This window comes from Heterocephalus glaber, unplaced genomic scaffold, assembly GCF_053883595.1.
Source record: "Heterocephalus glaber isolate CG9 unplaced genomic scaffold, H.glaber_assembly_v1.0 deba00001447, whole genome shotgun sequence".
Taxonomy (NCBI): Eukaryota; Metazoa; Chordata; class Mammalia; order Rodentia; family Bathyergidae; genus Heterocephalus; species Heterocephalus glaber.
Window position 1 is genome coordinate 11885326 of NW_028258299.1, and position 15817 is coordinate 11901142.

A 15817-nucleotide genomic window follows, 5' to 3' on the forward strand; every position below is an offset into this window, starting at 1 on the left:
CATTGCCCTAAACCCTTTCTGCTCTCTAACACCCCTCCACCCCAGCCACTCATCCAACACCTGAGCACTTCCCCTCTCTCCCGCAGGTCCCTGTCCCTGGTCACTGCTCGGGGGCACTCCTGGCCCAGCCTCCTACCTGCCACCCTGCAGCCTGGAGCTCCTGACCCCTACCCAGCCTGCCCTTGTCCCCAAGCATGGCTCTTCCTCAGGGCCTACATGCTTCAAACCCTGCCTACCACAGACAGTCCCGCAGCACTAAGCTGTGAGTTGTGTTTCTCTTTTTACGTTCAAAGGCAAACTGTGTGTTCCAAAGGCAGAACTGCATCTTATATTTCTGCATATTCTCTGTAGCACAACACCCTGAATGCCATTTGTTCTTAGCAAATGTTTCACAGACTCTTCACACGAAAAGGCACCTTAAAGACCATCGAGTCCAAAGCTCTCCTTTTCCAGAGGATAAAACAGAGGCCAGAGATGGGGAGTGAATTACCCAGAAGGATACATGTAGCTGCATTCCCTGCACATCTGTAGCACTTTAGGCTGTGTAAAATATTTAACTGTACACTATCATTTTTAATCCTAGAAATAACCTTCTGAAGAAAATATGATTAACCCCATCATACCAAGGTCATCCAGTTACTATGGATGATTTTCAATACTCCTTTGACCACAGCTAGCCATAATGTCGGGCACTTATTGGGTGTTCAATAAATATTTGTTGGATGAATTAACCTGTACTGAAAGCATAAACTAATAGCCTTGCAAGAGTGAGCAAGTATATATTTATTGGATGGATGGACGGACAGTTGGAAGAGTGTGGAATTCCTTTCTACTTCTTAACTCTCTTCTTTCATGAAAACTGTTTAGAGGTGAAAAGCCAATTTTCCTTGAGTCAAGTACAGCCAACAGGAGTTTGGCTAAGAGCAGACAGGTGCGGAGTGTGGACGTTGCCCCGACACCCATCGACTGTGAATTGTCCAGATGGTCTTCCTGGACTGCATGTGACCCCTGCCAGAAGAAAAGGGTAAGAACCCAGGCTTGGGAGGCTCTGGGCACCCAGGAGCCCTGGTCCTTGGTGAGATGGGCTGGAGCATTGCCCACAGTGCCCGGTGCATGGTAGGCCCCCGATGAATACTAGCTGATTAGCTGAGGAATCCTTTTCCTCCGTTTCCAAGCGTCACTCCCATCCTTTCCTTGGCCTTTCATCTGCCCTTGTAGCTTCCTAGTTAGACTTCCTGCCTCCCCTCCTCTTTCCAGCCATCCCTTACAGTGCAGCCAAGGCGACCCACTCCAAGGCTGCCTGGCCCGTCTGTCCCCAGCTTGAAGCCATTCAAGTCTAGCCAATCCTGAGGACCAGGCCAGACTCTACATCTGCAGAATGTCCCCCCTGCAGCACCCCGAACCCCGCTGTCTTTGCAGTCCTTTCACTCTCCCTTTGCCCCTGCTGCTTCCTCACCCACCAGTGCCCTCTTGCTTCACTGGCTAACTGCTATTCAAAATTTAAAATTCTTCTCAGGGACCCCTCTTTGGAAAAGCCTTTCCTGATGTCCTTCACTTATATAAAGCAAGTAGCTCCCTACACCCCTATATCCTGGCATTTACAGCACCACAGTGTTTATTAAACGTGTAAAGATGTATTCTGGGTCTTAAGCATGCAGGCCTATTTCCAGCACATAAAATGTGCCTCATGAATATTGCTGTTTGAGCTCATTCCATTTTCGGACTTCTCGGTAAGGAAGGGAGGAGAATTACTGTTACATATTCTGTTGGACAGACTGGTAACCAGAAACTCGGAGTAGGTGAGTGGCTTCTTGGGGTCTCCCAGGAGCAGGTGCAAACCTTGAACTCAAGCCACTTGCTCCTTGTCTAGTGTTCCGCTGATAAAACCTCGAAGTTCCTCGATGTCTGTTCTTTGGCCCCCTTTGTCAGGGGAGGGCTGAGCCCAGATTCCAGCTCTGAGAGCCATGGCTATGTGCAGGGAAGGAGAATGGTTGCTGTTTCCCTGCTTCTTGGGAAGCCAGACCTGTCAGGGCTCAGACTCTGAAGAGGATGTGGAAGTAGGCCCAGGACAATTACACAGTTAATTGGATCAATGGGCAGAGCCGAGCAGAATCATTCAGCTCCCAGAGTAGGTTTTCTTGCTGAAGTTATCAACATTGATCCGATTATCTGGATAATTGCTTCATCTGCACCATAAACCAGGGAGTCTCAGCACGAGCCAGCCTGCCTGAGCTCCTCGCTCCAGGATTGCTGCTGTGATGCCTCAGCCAGGCAGCATCCCTGTCTGCAAGGTCACTGGCTGGACTCCAAGGACACCTCTCCAACCAGACTGAAGATGATGCCCCTCCGTCATTCCACACTCTCCAAACCCTCTTTGCCTTGCTAGTCTGCATCAGTCTTCTGGCAGTGTGTGTTGTGTGTGTGTGTGTGTGTGTGTGTGTGTAGGTATTATTTTATTTTTATTCTAATTGTCATTTCATGTTTGTACTTATTTCCAGAGTAGGGCACTCTACTTGATACATGTATATAATGAAAATCAGAGTAATTAGCATGTCTACCTCCTCAGACATGATGCATTAGGAACCTGCAAACTCTTCTCCCCGGTTATTTTGAACTGTGTAAGCCCTTGATGCCTGTACTTACCCCCTTGTGCTATAGAGCATTGGAATCACTTCCCTATCTCCAACTGTGTTTGGTTCTCCTTCTCCACTCCTCCCTAGCCCCCCACCCTCCTGACCCCTGGTGACCTCTATTCTACTCTCTGAGTCTCTATATTAGCGTCCACTTATAAGTGAGAATGTGCAGTGTTTGTCTTTCTGTGTCTGCCTTATTTCATTACCATGATGTCATCCATTCCATCCATGTTGCTATGAATGAAAGCATTTCATTATTTGTATTGTTGAATAATATTCTATTGTTATTTGCACTACTTTTTTTGTTGTTTGTTTGTTTGTTTTCTTTGAGACTCAGGTCTTGCTCTGTATTCCAGGCTGGCCTCGAAATCACTATGTAGCCCAGGCTGGCCTGGAACTTGCAATGATCCTCCTGCCTCAGCCTCCCAGGTGCTGGGATTACAAGGCTGTGCCACCATGCCTAGCAACACCACTTTTTAAATCCATTCATCTGTTGATGGACACTTTGGTTCATTCAATATCTTTGCTATGGTGAATAGTGCCGTAATAGGCATGGTAAGCAGGAATCTCCTTGATATGATTTAATTTCCTTTGGCTGTATGTATACTCAGTATTGGGACTGCTGAATCACATGGTAGTTATGCTTTCTGGTTTTCTGAGGAGCCTCTGCCCTCTTTTCCACAGTGCACACTTCCCTGCATCCTTGCCATTTGTCTATCATCGATGGAGAAATGTCTACACAGATCATTTGCCCGTTTTAAAATCAGATTACTTGGGATTTTCTTTTTTGCTGTTCAGTTGGTTGAATTCCTTATATATTCAGGTTATTAATTTCTTGTAAAATGAGTAATTTGCAAATATTGTTTCCCTTTGTACTTTGTCTCTAACACTATCATTTCCTTTATGGTGCAGAAGCTTCTAAGTTTGATATAACCCCCTTTGTCTAGTTTTCTTTTTGTTTCCTAAACCTGTGAGGTCTTCCCCCAACCCAGTCTTTCTACACCAAAGTCTCAAAGTGTCTTCGCCTAGTAGTTTCACAGTTTTGGGTCTTATATTTGGTTCATTAGGGGGGCTGATTCAGTTTCATCCTTCTGCTTGAGCATATCCAGATTTCCCAGTACCATTTATTGAAGAGTTTGTCCTTTCTCAAATGCATGTTCTTCATATTTGGTTGAAAATTGGTTACTATAAGTATGAGGACTAATTTCTGGATGTTCTACTCTGTTCCTTTGGTCTGTGTGGATATTTATGCCAACCCTATGCTGTTTTGATTACTACAGTTTTGTAGTATGTTTTAGAGTTAGAAAGCCAAGTATGATAATGCCTCTGGTTTTGTTCTTTGTTGTTCTTGCTGTTGTTTTCCCAGTATAAATTGAACCTGGGCCCTGGTGCACGCTAAGCGAGTGTTCTACCTTGGAGCTATGTCTCTGGCCCATTTTAATTTTATTTTCTCACTAAGTTGTCCAGGCTGGACTTGAGCTTGCAATTCTCCTGGCCCATCCTACTGAGTAGTTAGGATTATAGGCATATGGCACTTCCCCCAGGTTAGCTTTGTTCCTTTTGCTTGGAATTGCTTTGCTTACTTTGAGTCTCCTATGGTTCCATATGAATTCTATGCTTGTGTTTTTCTAGTGTTATGGATGAGTGAGCTTGAATAATAGAGATGCACCACACTCTGTGCCAGTTTCGAGCCCGTTTATTAAAGCCAGTGGCCGAGGGGTGCTAGTGCCCAGAGAGATTCCTCGTCAATGGGAAACAGTTTAATTTCTCCTTTTAAATCATCCTTTCAGTTGGGGAGGGCTCAGGGGAGAGCAAGCAGAATCTTACAGAGGCAGAACCATGGCAGGTTAGTGGGGGGCACAAGGAAACTTTACACATACTAGATGAGCTACAAAACATCCTGCAACTCTAGCAAGTTTACTGCCAAGCAGGATGTGGGGGTTTTGGGGGGTTTTTTTCAAGCACAGGTACAAAATGACATTAAGGCACAAGATGGAGTCAGGTTGGCTATCACACGAGTTTTGTAAAGAATGCTCTTGGTATTTTGATGGGGATTACAATGAATCTGTAGATGGCTTTGGATAGTATGGACATTTTAACAATATTAATTCTTATTATTCATATTATTATGAATGAACATGGAGTGTTTTGTGTCCTCTTATAATTTTAATTTTTCTGTGTCCTTTAATGATTTTTGTTATGGAGAGTGGCGGCTTTGTATCCTACAACTTCGCTGGATTTTTAAAATCAGTTTCACCAGATTTTTGGTAGTCTTTAGAGTTTTTTATATATAAGACCATGTTATCTGGTATCAGAAGTAGTTTGGCTTCCTCCCTTCCAGTCTGGATGCCTCTCAGCTCTCTGCTGCCTCACTGCTCTGGCTAAGACTTCCAGTGGCACATTGAATAGGGTTAGTGAATGTGGACATTCTGTTTTGCTCTGGATATTAGAAGAAATATTTTCAGCTTTTCCCAGTGTAGCATGATGATGTTGGCTGTAGATTTGCCATATATGGCCTTTATTGTGTTGAGGGCTTTACAACCTAATTTGCTGAGGGTTTTGCAGACCTCAGCCCTGTCCTGACTCTGCCTTCTAAGAAGAATAACCCTTTGGAAGTACAAAGGAGCATGGGTGAACGGTGACCTAGGATTTTCAGAGCCACAAGTACAGGTGCCATCTAAGTGATCACTATGCTTTGTTAGTGCATCCTTGTGCAGAGGTTCTGCTATTCTTTGCACACCAAAATCTTGGCTGCGACTAAGATTTGGAAACTACCCAAACCTTCTCACTTCCTTCCCAGTACCTCTGCTTCCATCTATCCAGATCTCCGTCTTTCACTTTTCTCTCTAGACCTGATGAACTTCTTTTTGTTCTTCTGTCTCTCAGCTGTGGCCCAGCAATCTCCTCCACCAGGCTGCTCTTCTCTGCTATCTTCACATCGCTTTCGACATCTGCCTCATATTCCCGCTCAGCTACTGGGCTTCACGTTCCAGCCTAGACCTCACTCCTTCTGAAAGCCTCTCCCAGCCACCTGCGTTTGCATGGGAATCCCATCCGAGCTCACGGTGTCCTTGCCATGTGCCCATCACACTATGTGGCCACTGCCAAGTGCCCCCACCAGCAGCACCACCACCTGAGTCAGGGTAGAGGACAGGTTTATGCTTTAAAACCAAGCAACAAGCAGGCCAGCACAAATAATACCTACCTTCTTCAACATATGGTAGTACAATCAATATTTTTTGGAGTAAATAAGAAAGTAGAAATACAGTAATGGTAACTACTAAAATCATTAATATAAAAGAAAAATAACTGCAAGAAATTGAGTGTCTACTATGTACCAGACAAACGTAAAGAGACTGAGATTGCACATATATAATTTAATTTCCATAACTGTACATTTTGGAGATTCATTGTTCCCAGTATGCACAGGGTAAATTGAGATTCACAAAGGTTGCATCACTTACTCAGTGTCAAGTAACTAGAAAGTACCAGTCAGTTGTGACTTCAAAGCATAGGCTTTTTCATATCTAATACACTGATGCCTCAAACAAATGAGAATACACAAATCAACCCATCGGAGTCATTAAGCAGAGAGGTGGTTTGATTTTTGCTATTGAACCAGCTACATAAGTCCGCTTGCTAACTTTTGATTCCAAAGCCCATACCTTTTCCACACTCATCAATCCTTGACAGGTCACTGCAGATGCAGGGATGAAAGACAAGGTCCCTGCCCTCAAGCAAGGGGGAAATGTCAGTTAAACAGTCAATCACAGACCCTTAGGTATAAATAGTGGGGAAGCAGTGGGCTGGGAGAGCAGCCATCAGACCATTCTGTGCTCCCTGAGCCCTCACCTGCCTAGCACCTGTGTGCACACACTCCTCAGGGCTGGGATGGCTGCAGCCCCAAGCCTGGCTCACCCTGGTCCTCTCCACTGCAGTATAGACACGCGTACTTGCTCAAGCCCTCTCAGTTCCATGGGGAACCGTGCACCTTCCCCGACAAGGAAGTGGAAGACTGCGTTACCAGCAGGCCATGCAGAAATCAAGTGCGATGTGAAGGCTTCGTGTGTGCACAGACAGGTAGGTAGGCACAGGAATGGGGGTGGAGGCTTTCTCAGGAGAAGAAGGTGAAGGTGAGGGAGGGATGAGCCATGAGTAGTGCTCATCAGGGTCACAGGACAGGTCAGAGGCTCCTCTAGTTTCTGACCTCCTCTTACGTGTACTAGTTCACAAAAAGTTCCTACAATATAGGAGCATTCTTATCCTGCTTTTACAACCTGAGGAATGGAGACTCAGAGAGGTTACTTATCCAAGATCACATGGCAGGTACATGGAGAACTGCCCTTAGAAATTTTGGCACGCCGCTTAGATGCTTTGACATCAAAAGTATATGTTCTAGAACACAACTCCTGGGTCAGGGCTTATTTTGACTTTGGGACCTAGGTGAAAGCACCTAACTTTCTGCATTTCCATTCCCTTGATTTTCCATCAAGGGTGATGTTAACACATAAGTTTGGTGTGAGCTTCTGGTGCTTTCATAGTTCTTTGGGCATTGTGAGTTCTGCTGGCTCTCTCAGAGCCCTGGGCTCCGCCATTCTGTTTAGCTGGGTGATGAGATCACTTATCTCTGAAAAGTTCCCAGAAAAAGAGTCCTTATCATGTGCATTTCTGCGTCACTGAGTCTAGAATAATCCCTAATGCACGATATAGTTAGTAAACTTACTGATTATTGGAATGAAGGAAAAAAATAAGGACAGATTGACAAAAGGAAGGAACGAGCATACAAAAGAAGAATTATCCACTGCAAAACTAAATAAACAGCTGTCTTTCCAACTCACCCACTTAGCTAATCCAAGTAAGTATCTGCTTCTCTGTTTCTCCAAGTCTCTGGTCAGAAATAAGGGTACTTTGACTAAATTATCTCTGTGGGGGTTGCAACTCTCTACATTCACTGTACCCATGTGGATTTGCTTCAAGATCTTTCAGAAAGAGGTAGGGATTCATAGAGCAGTTTCTAGGGCTACTGCAAACGCAAAATTCCATCCAATAAATCTGGGAGACTGTTTTACAAGGTATCCATGGACTCATAATGGCCAGTGTTCCATGATTCTGGCTGGAGCCATAATGGTTATTTGTGCAGGCTCTAGTTTAAATGCCTTGCAAGAAACATTTGAAGACCAGATCATTATTTTTCTGCTGTTAACATCCCAAGAACATTGGTTTACAATGACCAATACATCTAGGGAGATGGGGCCACTCATTCTATGGGCTATATCCCCCAACTATTTACAAATAAGAAAGGGAGTCAAGTCAGTGGGGAAAAAAAAGTTTAGGGGAGGCAAAAATGATGTAAATAATTTTTCACACTCCAAATAGCCGTGGTGCTGAAGGCAATGTGATTAGAATGTTATGGCTTCTGATCTGATCTGGCTGCAAATATTTACTAGCAATACACACTTGGCCCACAAAAGCAATAATAGCACAGCCCTTACTATGAGTTGGTACTATTTGATTTACTCATTCACATTCATCAGCATGCTATGAGATAGGTGTGATGGCTTCTCCATTCTCTAGAGGAAGAAATGGAGGCAGGCAGGTTTGGGAACTCATGCAAGGGGGCTCGGTCAGTGCTGTTAACTGGATCCACCAAATCCAGCTCTTTCCAGCCTCAGGAAGAGAAGTTCCTATGGCCCCCCTCTGGACACTTGGTCCTTGCTTACAGGCTCTTTCCTTTGCTCCTCCTTCCTCTTCCTCAATGGTTCCAAATAATCTCCCTCCTGTGCTTTTAGGAAAACAACCCTGGCTCCTTTTGGAGAGATACAGCAAGAAGGGAATAAACTGTTAGTGCCACTGTCGATTGGCCCCGATACTCAAGGACTAATCAAAGCAACACAAGAGGCCAGCAATCCATCTGGCACCTGGTGGTGCTTCTGCTATGATAGTTTCTCTCTCAAGAGCCTCGTGACCCAGTGGTCCTCTTTCTCCACCCTAGGGAGATGCATAAACCGCAGACTTCTCTGCAATGGGGACAATGACTGTGGAGACCAGTCGGATGAGGTGAACTGTAAAAGAATTTATAAGAAATGCCAGCATGAAATGGAGCAATATTGGGCGGTTGACCGTCTGGCCAGTGGGTAAGCCACTGTGTTTCTGCCGTGTGGATGGAAAGGCACCAGATAAAGTGGCATTCTGGAGAACAGAGCAGGAGAGAGCTGGTCTGTTCTCTTTCTGATATAAAGGGCTGCAGTGCAAGTGGGTGCCCCTTGCTCCCCTCTGAGGACAGTTTCACATGGCTCCAGAAGCATGTCCCATACGGACCTGGGCCCCCACAGAGGGCTGGCTGTGAACGCTGGGACAGAGCTGTGCAAGGAAACCACAGAGGCTGCTCCGAGGTCCGGAAATGAATCTTTATTCCAGCACTGGTGATGTGGCGCCAGGTGCTCTGGAAGCACTTCCCCTGCAGGCCTATTGCTGACTTGTACTTAGATTGTATCTATTTCTGCCTGCCTACCGAGAGGAGAGGTTGCTAAGTGGTTAGGAGAGGGTGGGCTTCCAAGACGCATCTGTCGACAGTCTGTTTCCACCTGCTGGGGATCTCTGAGTTGATGAGATCAGAGCAGCAAGGTTAGAAGGGGCCAAATTGGCTTGATGTCCACTCTGCTTTCAGGCTATTTTCAGCAGCTTCTCAGCCTGCAGGTGGAGAAGGGAGACCCTCCCCTCACAGGCATTAAAAATCATCATTGTTGCAAACTGGACATGGTATGGCAAACCTGTAATCCCAGCACCTTGGGAGACTGACCCAAAACAATCACATGCTTGAGCCCAGCCTGAGCAACTTCGAAACTTAGAGAGACCCTGTCTCAAAATAAGAAATAAAAAAAGGGCTGGGGATGTAGCTCAGTGGGAAGGCCTTGGATTCAATCTCTGGACTGTGAAAAAAAAAATCATCATCATCATTAAGTTACATGCCTGGGAAGGAGAACAGTGACTGAATGGAATTCACCTCCTCTCTAACCAAACAGCAGATCTGAGAGAGACTCCTTCCCCAGGGGTAGAAGGGCTTTCTCAGAACTGCCTTGTAAGGAAGTTATTATGATCCCTACCTCCCAGATAGGGAAACTGAGGCCCTGGATATGTAACTGAGCTCAGGGGTCGCACAGCCAGAGAACAGTAGCAGCCACACTCATAGCCAGCAGCGGGTCCAAGTAGACCTCGGGGAGGCACTCACCCTAGAAGGAGCAGAGCAGGCTGGAGAAAAACAAAGGACTGGGGCCTACAGTGTGTGGGGAAAGCTGGGAGGCTGGCTGGGGTCAGATACCAAGGGCCCTGTGTGTGGAGCCACGGGGCTTCCACTTTCATTCAGAGAGGGCTACAGCCCGGAATCTTAACCGTTTCACCATCACTGTGTCCTCCTTACAGGATAAATTTGTTCGCCAACAGTTTGGAGGGCCCGGTTCTGGATCACAGGTACTATGCTGGTGGATGCTCCGCCCACTACATCCTGAACACGAGGTTCAGGAAGCCGTACAATGTGGAAAGCTATTCCACACAGGTAAGGCACAGCCAGGTGGGGCAGGGAGGTAACACTAGATAGGCACCTGCAGCCTCCTGCAGAGTGACTCTGGGATCATCACTCTTCTCCTCCGATATACCGTGGGTGGTCCATTCCCACAGACCTTATGCTGAGGAAGGCGTGCTCTCAGCAGTGACAGCAGTAGGCACTGTAGTAGCAGGAATGCCACCAACAATAAAATCACTGGCCGCCCTGAAGTCAGAAGTACAGCATGAGATTTGGAGTCATACAAGTCTGGGAGCTCATCCACTTGCTATCTATGCAGTCTCAAATTGCTCTCAGCTTCTGCTTCTCTATCCTTAATTTGGGAGTCATAAAGGTTCTACTTGCAGGGAGATTAGATCATTAGACTGTTCAGCGTAGCTCCCGGTTTAAAGGTGAGTCCTCCTCCATACGAGCCAACTTTTCTTGTTGCCATTATTGCCAAGTACCTGCCTATCAAACCAGGCATTGTTGAAAGCGTTTCAAGCTGTAAAATGTGTCGCTGATGTCAGCCTGGGCTGTGAGTCATGCACAAATTTAGAAGTGCATCTCACAGAGTTGGGTTGAGGAGAGATTGTGTTACTGTGACACACGCACATTTGCCACCAGGTAAGAGTCCCTCCTCTACTCTAGGCTGAGTTCCTGTCCCAGTCCAGACCTCTGTTTCCTCATCTGCAAATGAGGCGGCTGGACTGGACAAGCCTGATGACAATTTCAGTTTGCAAAGTGCACTGTTCTCCAGGTTGGGATGCTACCCTCCTCTTCCTTCCCTTCTTCTTGCCCCCCTAACCCCCTACACTTATTGGCCAAGAAAAGCAAGAAAGTAGCCTTGGACCATGCACATCTTCCATCAGGCACCTACTTCACCTCCACGGCCTCCGACCTCAGAGCAACTGTACCTAGTCTAGGCTAGAACAGATCCTAACCTGGGCCCAGACTCCACCCTTCATAGCCAGCTCTTCTTGAGTGCTGCACCAGTCACTGTGTGGGGTTTTACTGTATAAGCCCAGTCCTCATAGGACAATTGCCATGTCCATCTTACTCATGGAGAAACTGAGGCTAAGTAACAGCACAAAGTCAGCCACCTCGAGAGGGGCAGCGAGACAGATGGCACCTGTCAGTCCTCACCTGCGTGGCTGCTGCTCCTGCCCTCAGCTTCGGAGGCCTTGTGCCTTCCTGAGGGACTTCCAGGCATCTGAAAGCTGATGGGAGTGGGTGGAGATGCCTCCAGTCTGGTCACTCCAGACGTCCCCCTGTGCACAAGATGATACATATGGGGTTTCAACGAGCTCTCCTCAGTTCTCTCAGATGCAACCTCCTGCTCTGCCACCGCATTCTTCCTGCCACTGCCTTTGACCAGATCCTCATCACATGTCACCTGCAGTACTCTTTACTGCCTCTCATTGGCTCGTCTGTCTCTGAACTCACCCCTGCCAATCCAGCCCTCATGCTGTTCCAGAATGATCCACCCGGGCCCAGCTGCTCCCCGGCTGGGACACTGTTGCGTAAGCCCACCCGTCAGCGGGTATTCGCCAGCCTCAGTGATCTCTCATAACCCCTCTCGACCCTCCTCACTCTTGAAACCTTCTGATTCTATCACAAAAGCACGGTTGTGCCTCCCAGAACATATCCTGCTCTTTCCGACCTCTGTAGCTGGGTGGAAGCCAAGCCCAGAATATCCCCAGCACTTCCACCGGCTGAAATCTGAGTCAAGCGCGAACCTGAGTCCCTCGGCTGTACTGAATAGGTCCATCCCCTACTGGGTCCGGAGCCATGATTCTTCTGTGACCAGAGCACCTAGTCCAGCTCCAGCACACAGTAAGAATACAGTGGATGTCTGCTGAATTGATTTGAGTCAAAGGAAGTAAAAACCATTTTCTCTTCTTTTCCTTCAGACTCAAGGCAAATATGAATTCACACTAACAGAGTATGAGTCATATGCAGATTTCGAACGCAATGTCACAGAGAAAACAACTAGCAAATCTAGCTTCAGCTTTGGTTTTAAAATACCTGAAGTATTTGAACTTGGCATCAACGAGGAAACTGATCAAGGCAGGCATTATATTAACAGAACCAAACGATTCTCTCATACTGTAAGTAAGCTTTTGTTGCTCTTACTTTGTGTATATCCTTTTGAAACTTCACGCCCACAGATGTCTGTACTCCACATTGCTCTCAGCACTAACACTGATAACATTTCTGTTATCTTGAAAATCTTTTCATTAAAAAATAGCCTGGCTTTATATTACCTTACTTTTCATAGGGACCAAGGAAAGATGGCCTTCCACAATCATTTCTGCTGTTTTTTAATAAGCACTTTCCGTTGGTTTTCCATAAGCTGAAGGTGTCAGAACAAAGCTTTTCTGGAGATTTTTCGACTCACTACCATTTATTTGACTTCTGTCCCAGATACCTGACTGGGATGTCACCCATGACCTCTTTGACTTCTCAGAGCATTTGGTGAGCTGCACAATTGTTCTTCCCTTTCTCCTGCTTTGTTTCTGCTCCTTAACCAACTTCCTTCTTGAGTCAATATCTGTGCCATTCTTTAATTCTTTTCTTAATTTGTGGCTATCATCTTTCCTTCTTACCCTACCATCTCCCTGGTGACTCTCTGACTTGCCTGTCCCCTTGAGGGGCCAGCCATGAGCCATCAGTGCTGCTTCTACCCTTCTGGTTGAGCTCCAGACTCATCCCACTGGTCCTTAGGAGCACCTCACCTGGAGGCCTTGCCCACACACTGATGAGGCTTCTGCTTCTGAATTTGCAATCTATGTTAATGGTATTTTGCCCTTCTGTTTTTCTAGACGGTAGAATCATACTTGGCTCTCATTTCTGCTCCATTTCATTTTGGTCACTCAATTCTTCATTATTAGTCCTCAATTGATTTCCCTAACTCCTATTTCGCCTTAGGTAGCCTAGGCCCTTTCATTTCTTGTTCTGCCCAACCAGCTTCCCCATCTCCCCACTTGCCTTTCATGTATGTGAGCTCCTAGAGAGGTGTTTCTGTGACCCCAGTCTAATCACCCCACTGCTCCTGTTACCCAGAAGGTGAAGGACAAATGAGATCTGGTGGAAGAGGAGAAGCTGGAGAGGGAAGCTATGATGTTGGGGAGATCTGAGGAATGCTGGATTCCAGCGGGAGGCAGTGCATTTTATTCTCTGGCCATTGAGAGTTTCCAACACAGGAATGATGTCATAGAAAACTAGTGAGAGGGGCATATGAGGAGGTGAAGACTGGAAGCCTACAATGGTCCATCTGGGAAAAATGAAATGGAGAGGGGTTCAGAAAGGTCTCTGCTGCCAAAGATGGAGCCACAGGAAATGAGCAGTGGGCAGTATCTGGACAGTAACTCTTCCTCCGTCTTCTAGTCTGTGAGGTCCTTGGGGCCGAGGCTATTTTTGTTATCTTTAGACAAGAAAGGCCCTTCCTTCGTAGATGCTCAGGACTGAGTTCATGGAAGGGTAGGATGGAACGAAAGGAGCATCCGTTGTTAGGAAGGAGAACAGCGAGTGTCACGTGCTTACTCTCCCGCCTTCTCCTTCTCCCTCTCCTCACCTGTCTGGCTCTCATCCATGCTAACATAGCACTGGGTGCTGCACCAGAGACTCAAGACCTGAAGATAAGTATCCTGTGTTTCTTGATTTCCATCAAAACTTCTATTGTTTTTAAAAGTGTTCATATTTATGGAGTATAATGTAATGATTGGACACGTGAACAAGGTATAATGATCAAGTTGAAGTGATTAGCATTTCCATCTCCTTAAATGTTTATCACTCCTTTGTGTTGGGTAACTTTGAACTCCTCTCCCTAGCTTGCTATAAAATCCATTCTAAGTTGTTCTTTGCTTCATGTTCACGGTCTCGCAGGAGAGGTAAGCATGTGAGTGGATTTGCCATTCTTACTTATTAATGTCAGTTGTAACACAGCATGCTGTATGCTACAACAAAATCCTGAGTACAGAGAAGTTCAATCTTAGAAAAGGAGAGTGTGTCCGGGGACAGTATCCAGGAGGAGGCAGTGGCTAAGTAGGGATTTGAAAGGTAAGTAGAGTGTGATCCTGGCAAAAAAGGAAAGGAAGAACATTTCAGGCAGAAGGAGGGCCGTGTACACAGTGATACCGTGAAAGGAAAAGCAGGTGTGGGAAGCAGTGGAAAGCTGCATGAACGACGATATGCAGTGTGGCTGGAGAGAACATCAAGGCCTGGGGAGGGGCACGTCAACACTATAGAAGCTGGAGCCGGGGAGGCTGGATGGAGACTGTGAAGGGCACATATTCAAAGTACAGGAGTTGGTTTATTCTGAAAGCAATAGTGAACCAGGGCAGGGCTTCAGGTCTGGGGAGGCATGATCATAATATTATCATTGTGTTGATATGTTGACTCTGGAGCTCAAGCAGGCTTGAGAAAGAAGGGAGATCAGTAGGGCAGCTCGTCTAATGATATGTCAACCTAAATAACAGTCAGCAAGAGATTTTCCAAAGATAACAATGCTTACTTGAGCATCACAGAGCACGGTGATAGGAGTGTGCCCTCCATACTAAAATATATGGGTATCCCGAGAGGTTAGGCAAGGGGAAGTGTTTAAAGGCAGCAGTGAGGATTGCATAAGGTTTTTTTAAACAAAAATCCTTGGCCACGAGGACTAATAACATGGCTGGCATCAGCTCGAGGTTGAACAGACAGTTGCTAGATGAATGTCCTTGAAGGAGTACTTTTTGTGTAAAGCAGTGGTGGCCTTTGTACAAGATTATTATTCTGGCAGAGCCTTCTGATTGTTACCAGTATCAGGCAATCATACAGTAGGCTCCTTCCTTTGCAGCCTCCTAGCTTTGTTTATTTTTATTTGCTTATTTTTTGGTTAATGTTGAAGCAATTAACTCCATTTTGTTTCTGACAACTTTTACAAGCCCAAGACCCTAAGCAGTGTTCTCTGACCTTTTTTGCCACAGGACTTTGTTTCATGGAAGATAACTTTCCATGGACCTGAGGATGTGGGGAGTGATTTAGGGGTAATTCAAAGCAGCAAACAGCTTAGAACCCTAGAATGTGCAGTTCACAGTAGGGTTTTGTGCTCCTCTGAGAATCTAATTCCACTGCTGATCTGAGAGGAGGTGAAGGAACTCAGGCAGGAAATTCCAGCTATTGGAAGTGGCTATAAAAATGAAGCTTCTTTATGTAGGCTTTCCCTTGCTGTGCAGCTTGGTTCCTAATAGGCCATGGGCTGATACCAATCTGTAGCCTAGGAGTTGAGAATTTCTGACCTAAGATTTGGAAAAGTCATGAACAAAGTCCCTACTGACTGCTTAGATGGACAAGGTAGGACAGAAGGAAGAGTCGTGAGGCACTGGCGGGGCTGGAATGGTTCAAGAGAAAGCCAGGAAGCAAAGTAGGGGCCTGGGAGAAGCCCACAGATGATTGTATAGAGCCGAAGGGTTTAGAATGGGAGCAGAATGTACCTCACAGACATTTCTGCCTTCTCTTTCTCCTCTCCCTATACCCAGTGTAGGCCCTCTCTCGAGTTGTGACACCTTCTAAATTCTTGTATTTCATTAGCCATTGCTTTCAGTCTACCCCATACCTCAGGGAGACATTAAATCTTTGTTTTTAAAGACCAGATAGTAAATGT

The 15817-nt window shown here is 46.1% G+C and overlaps 1 protein-coding gene across 2 annotated transcripts in view; it reads left to right on the forward strand.

The window, feature by feature from the left end:
- C8b (complement C8 beta chain) overlaps positions 1-15817 on the forward strand; it is a 37312-nt gene that overhangs the window by 4896 nt on the left and 16599 nt on the right. The window contains exons 2-6 of one of the 2 annotated variants that reach the window (XM_004869622.4): positions 868-1024; positions 6572-6713; positions 8626-8767; positions 10053-10185; positions 12084-12281. In XM_004869622.4, the coding sequence (XP_004869679.2) occupies positions 868-1024; positions 6572-6713; positions 8626-8767; positions 10053-10185; positions 12084-12281 (772 nt within the window). The remainder of the gene's footprint in view (positions 1-867; positions 1025-6571; positions 6714-8625; positions 8768-10052; positions 10186-12083; positions 12282-15817) is intronic. The other variant, XM_021248210.2, reaches the window with a different exon arrangement.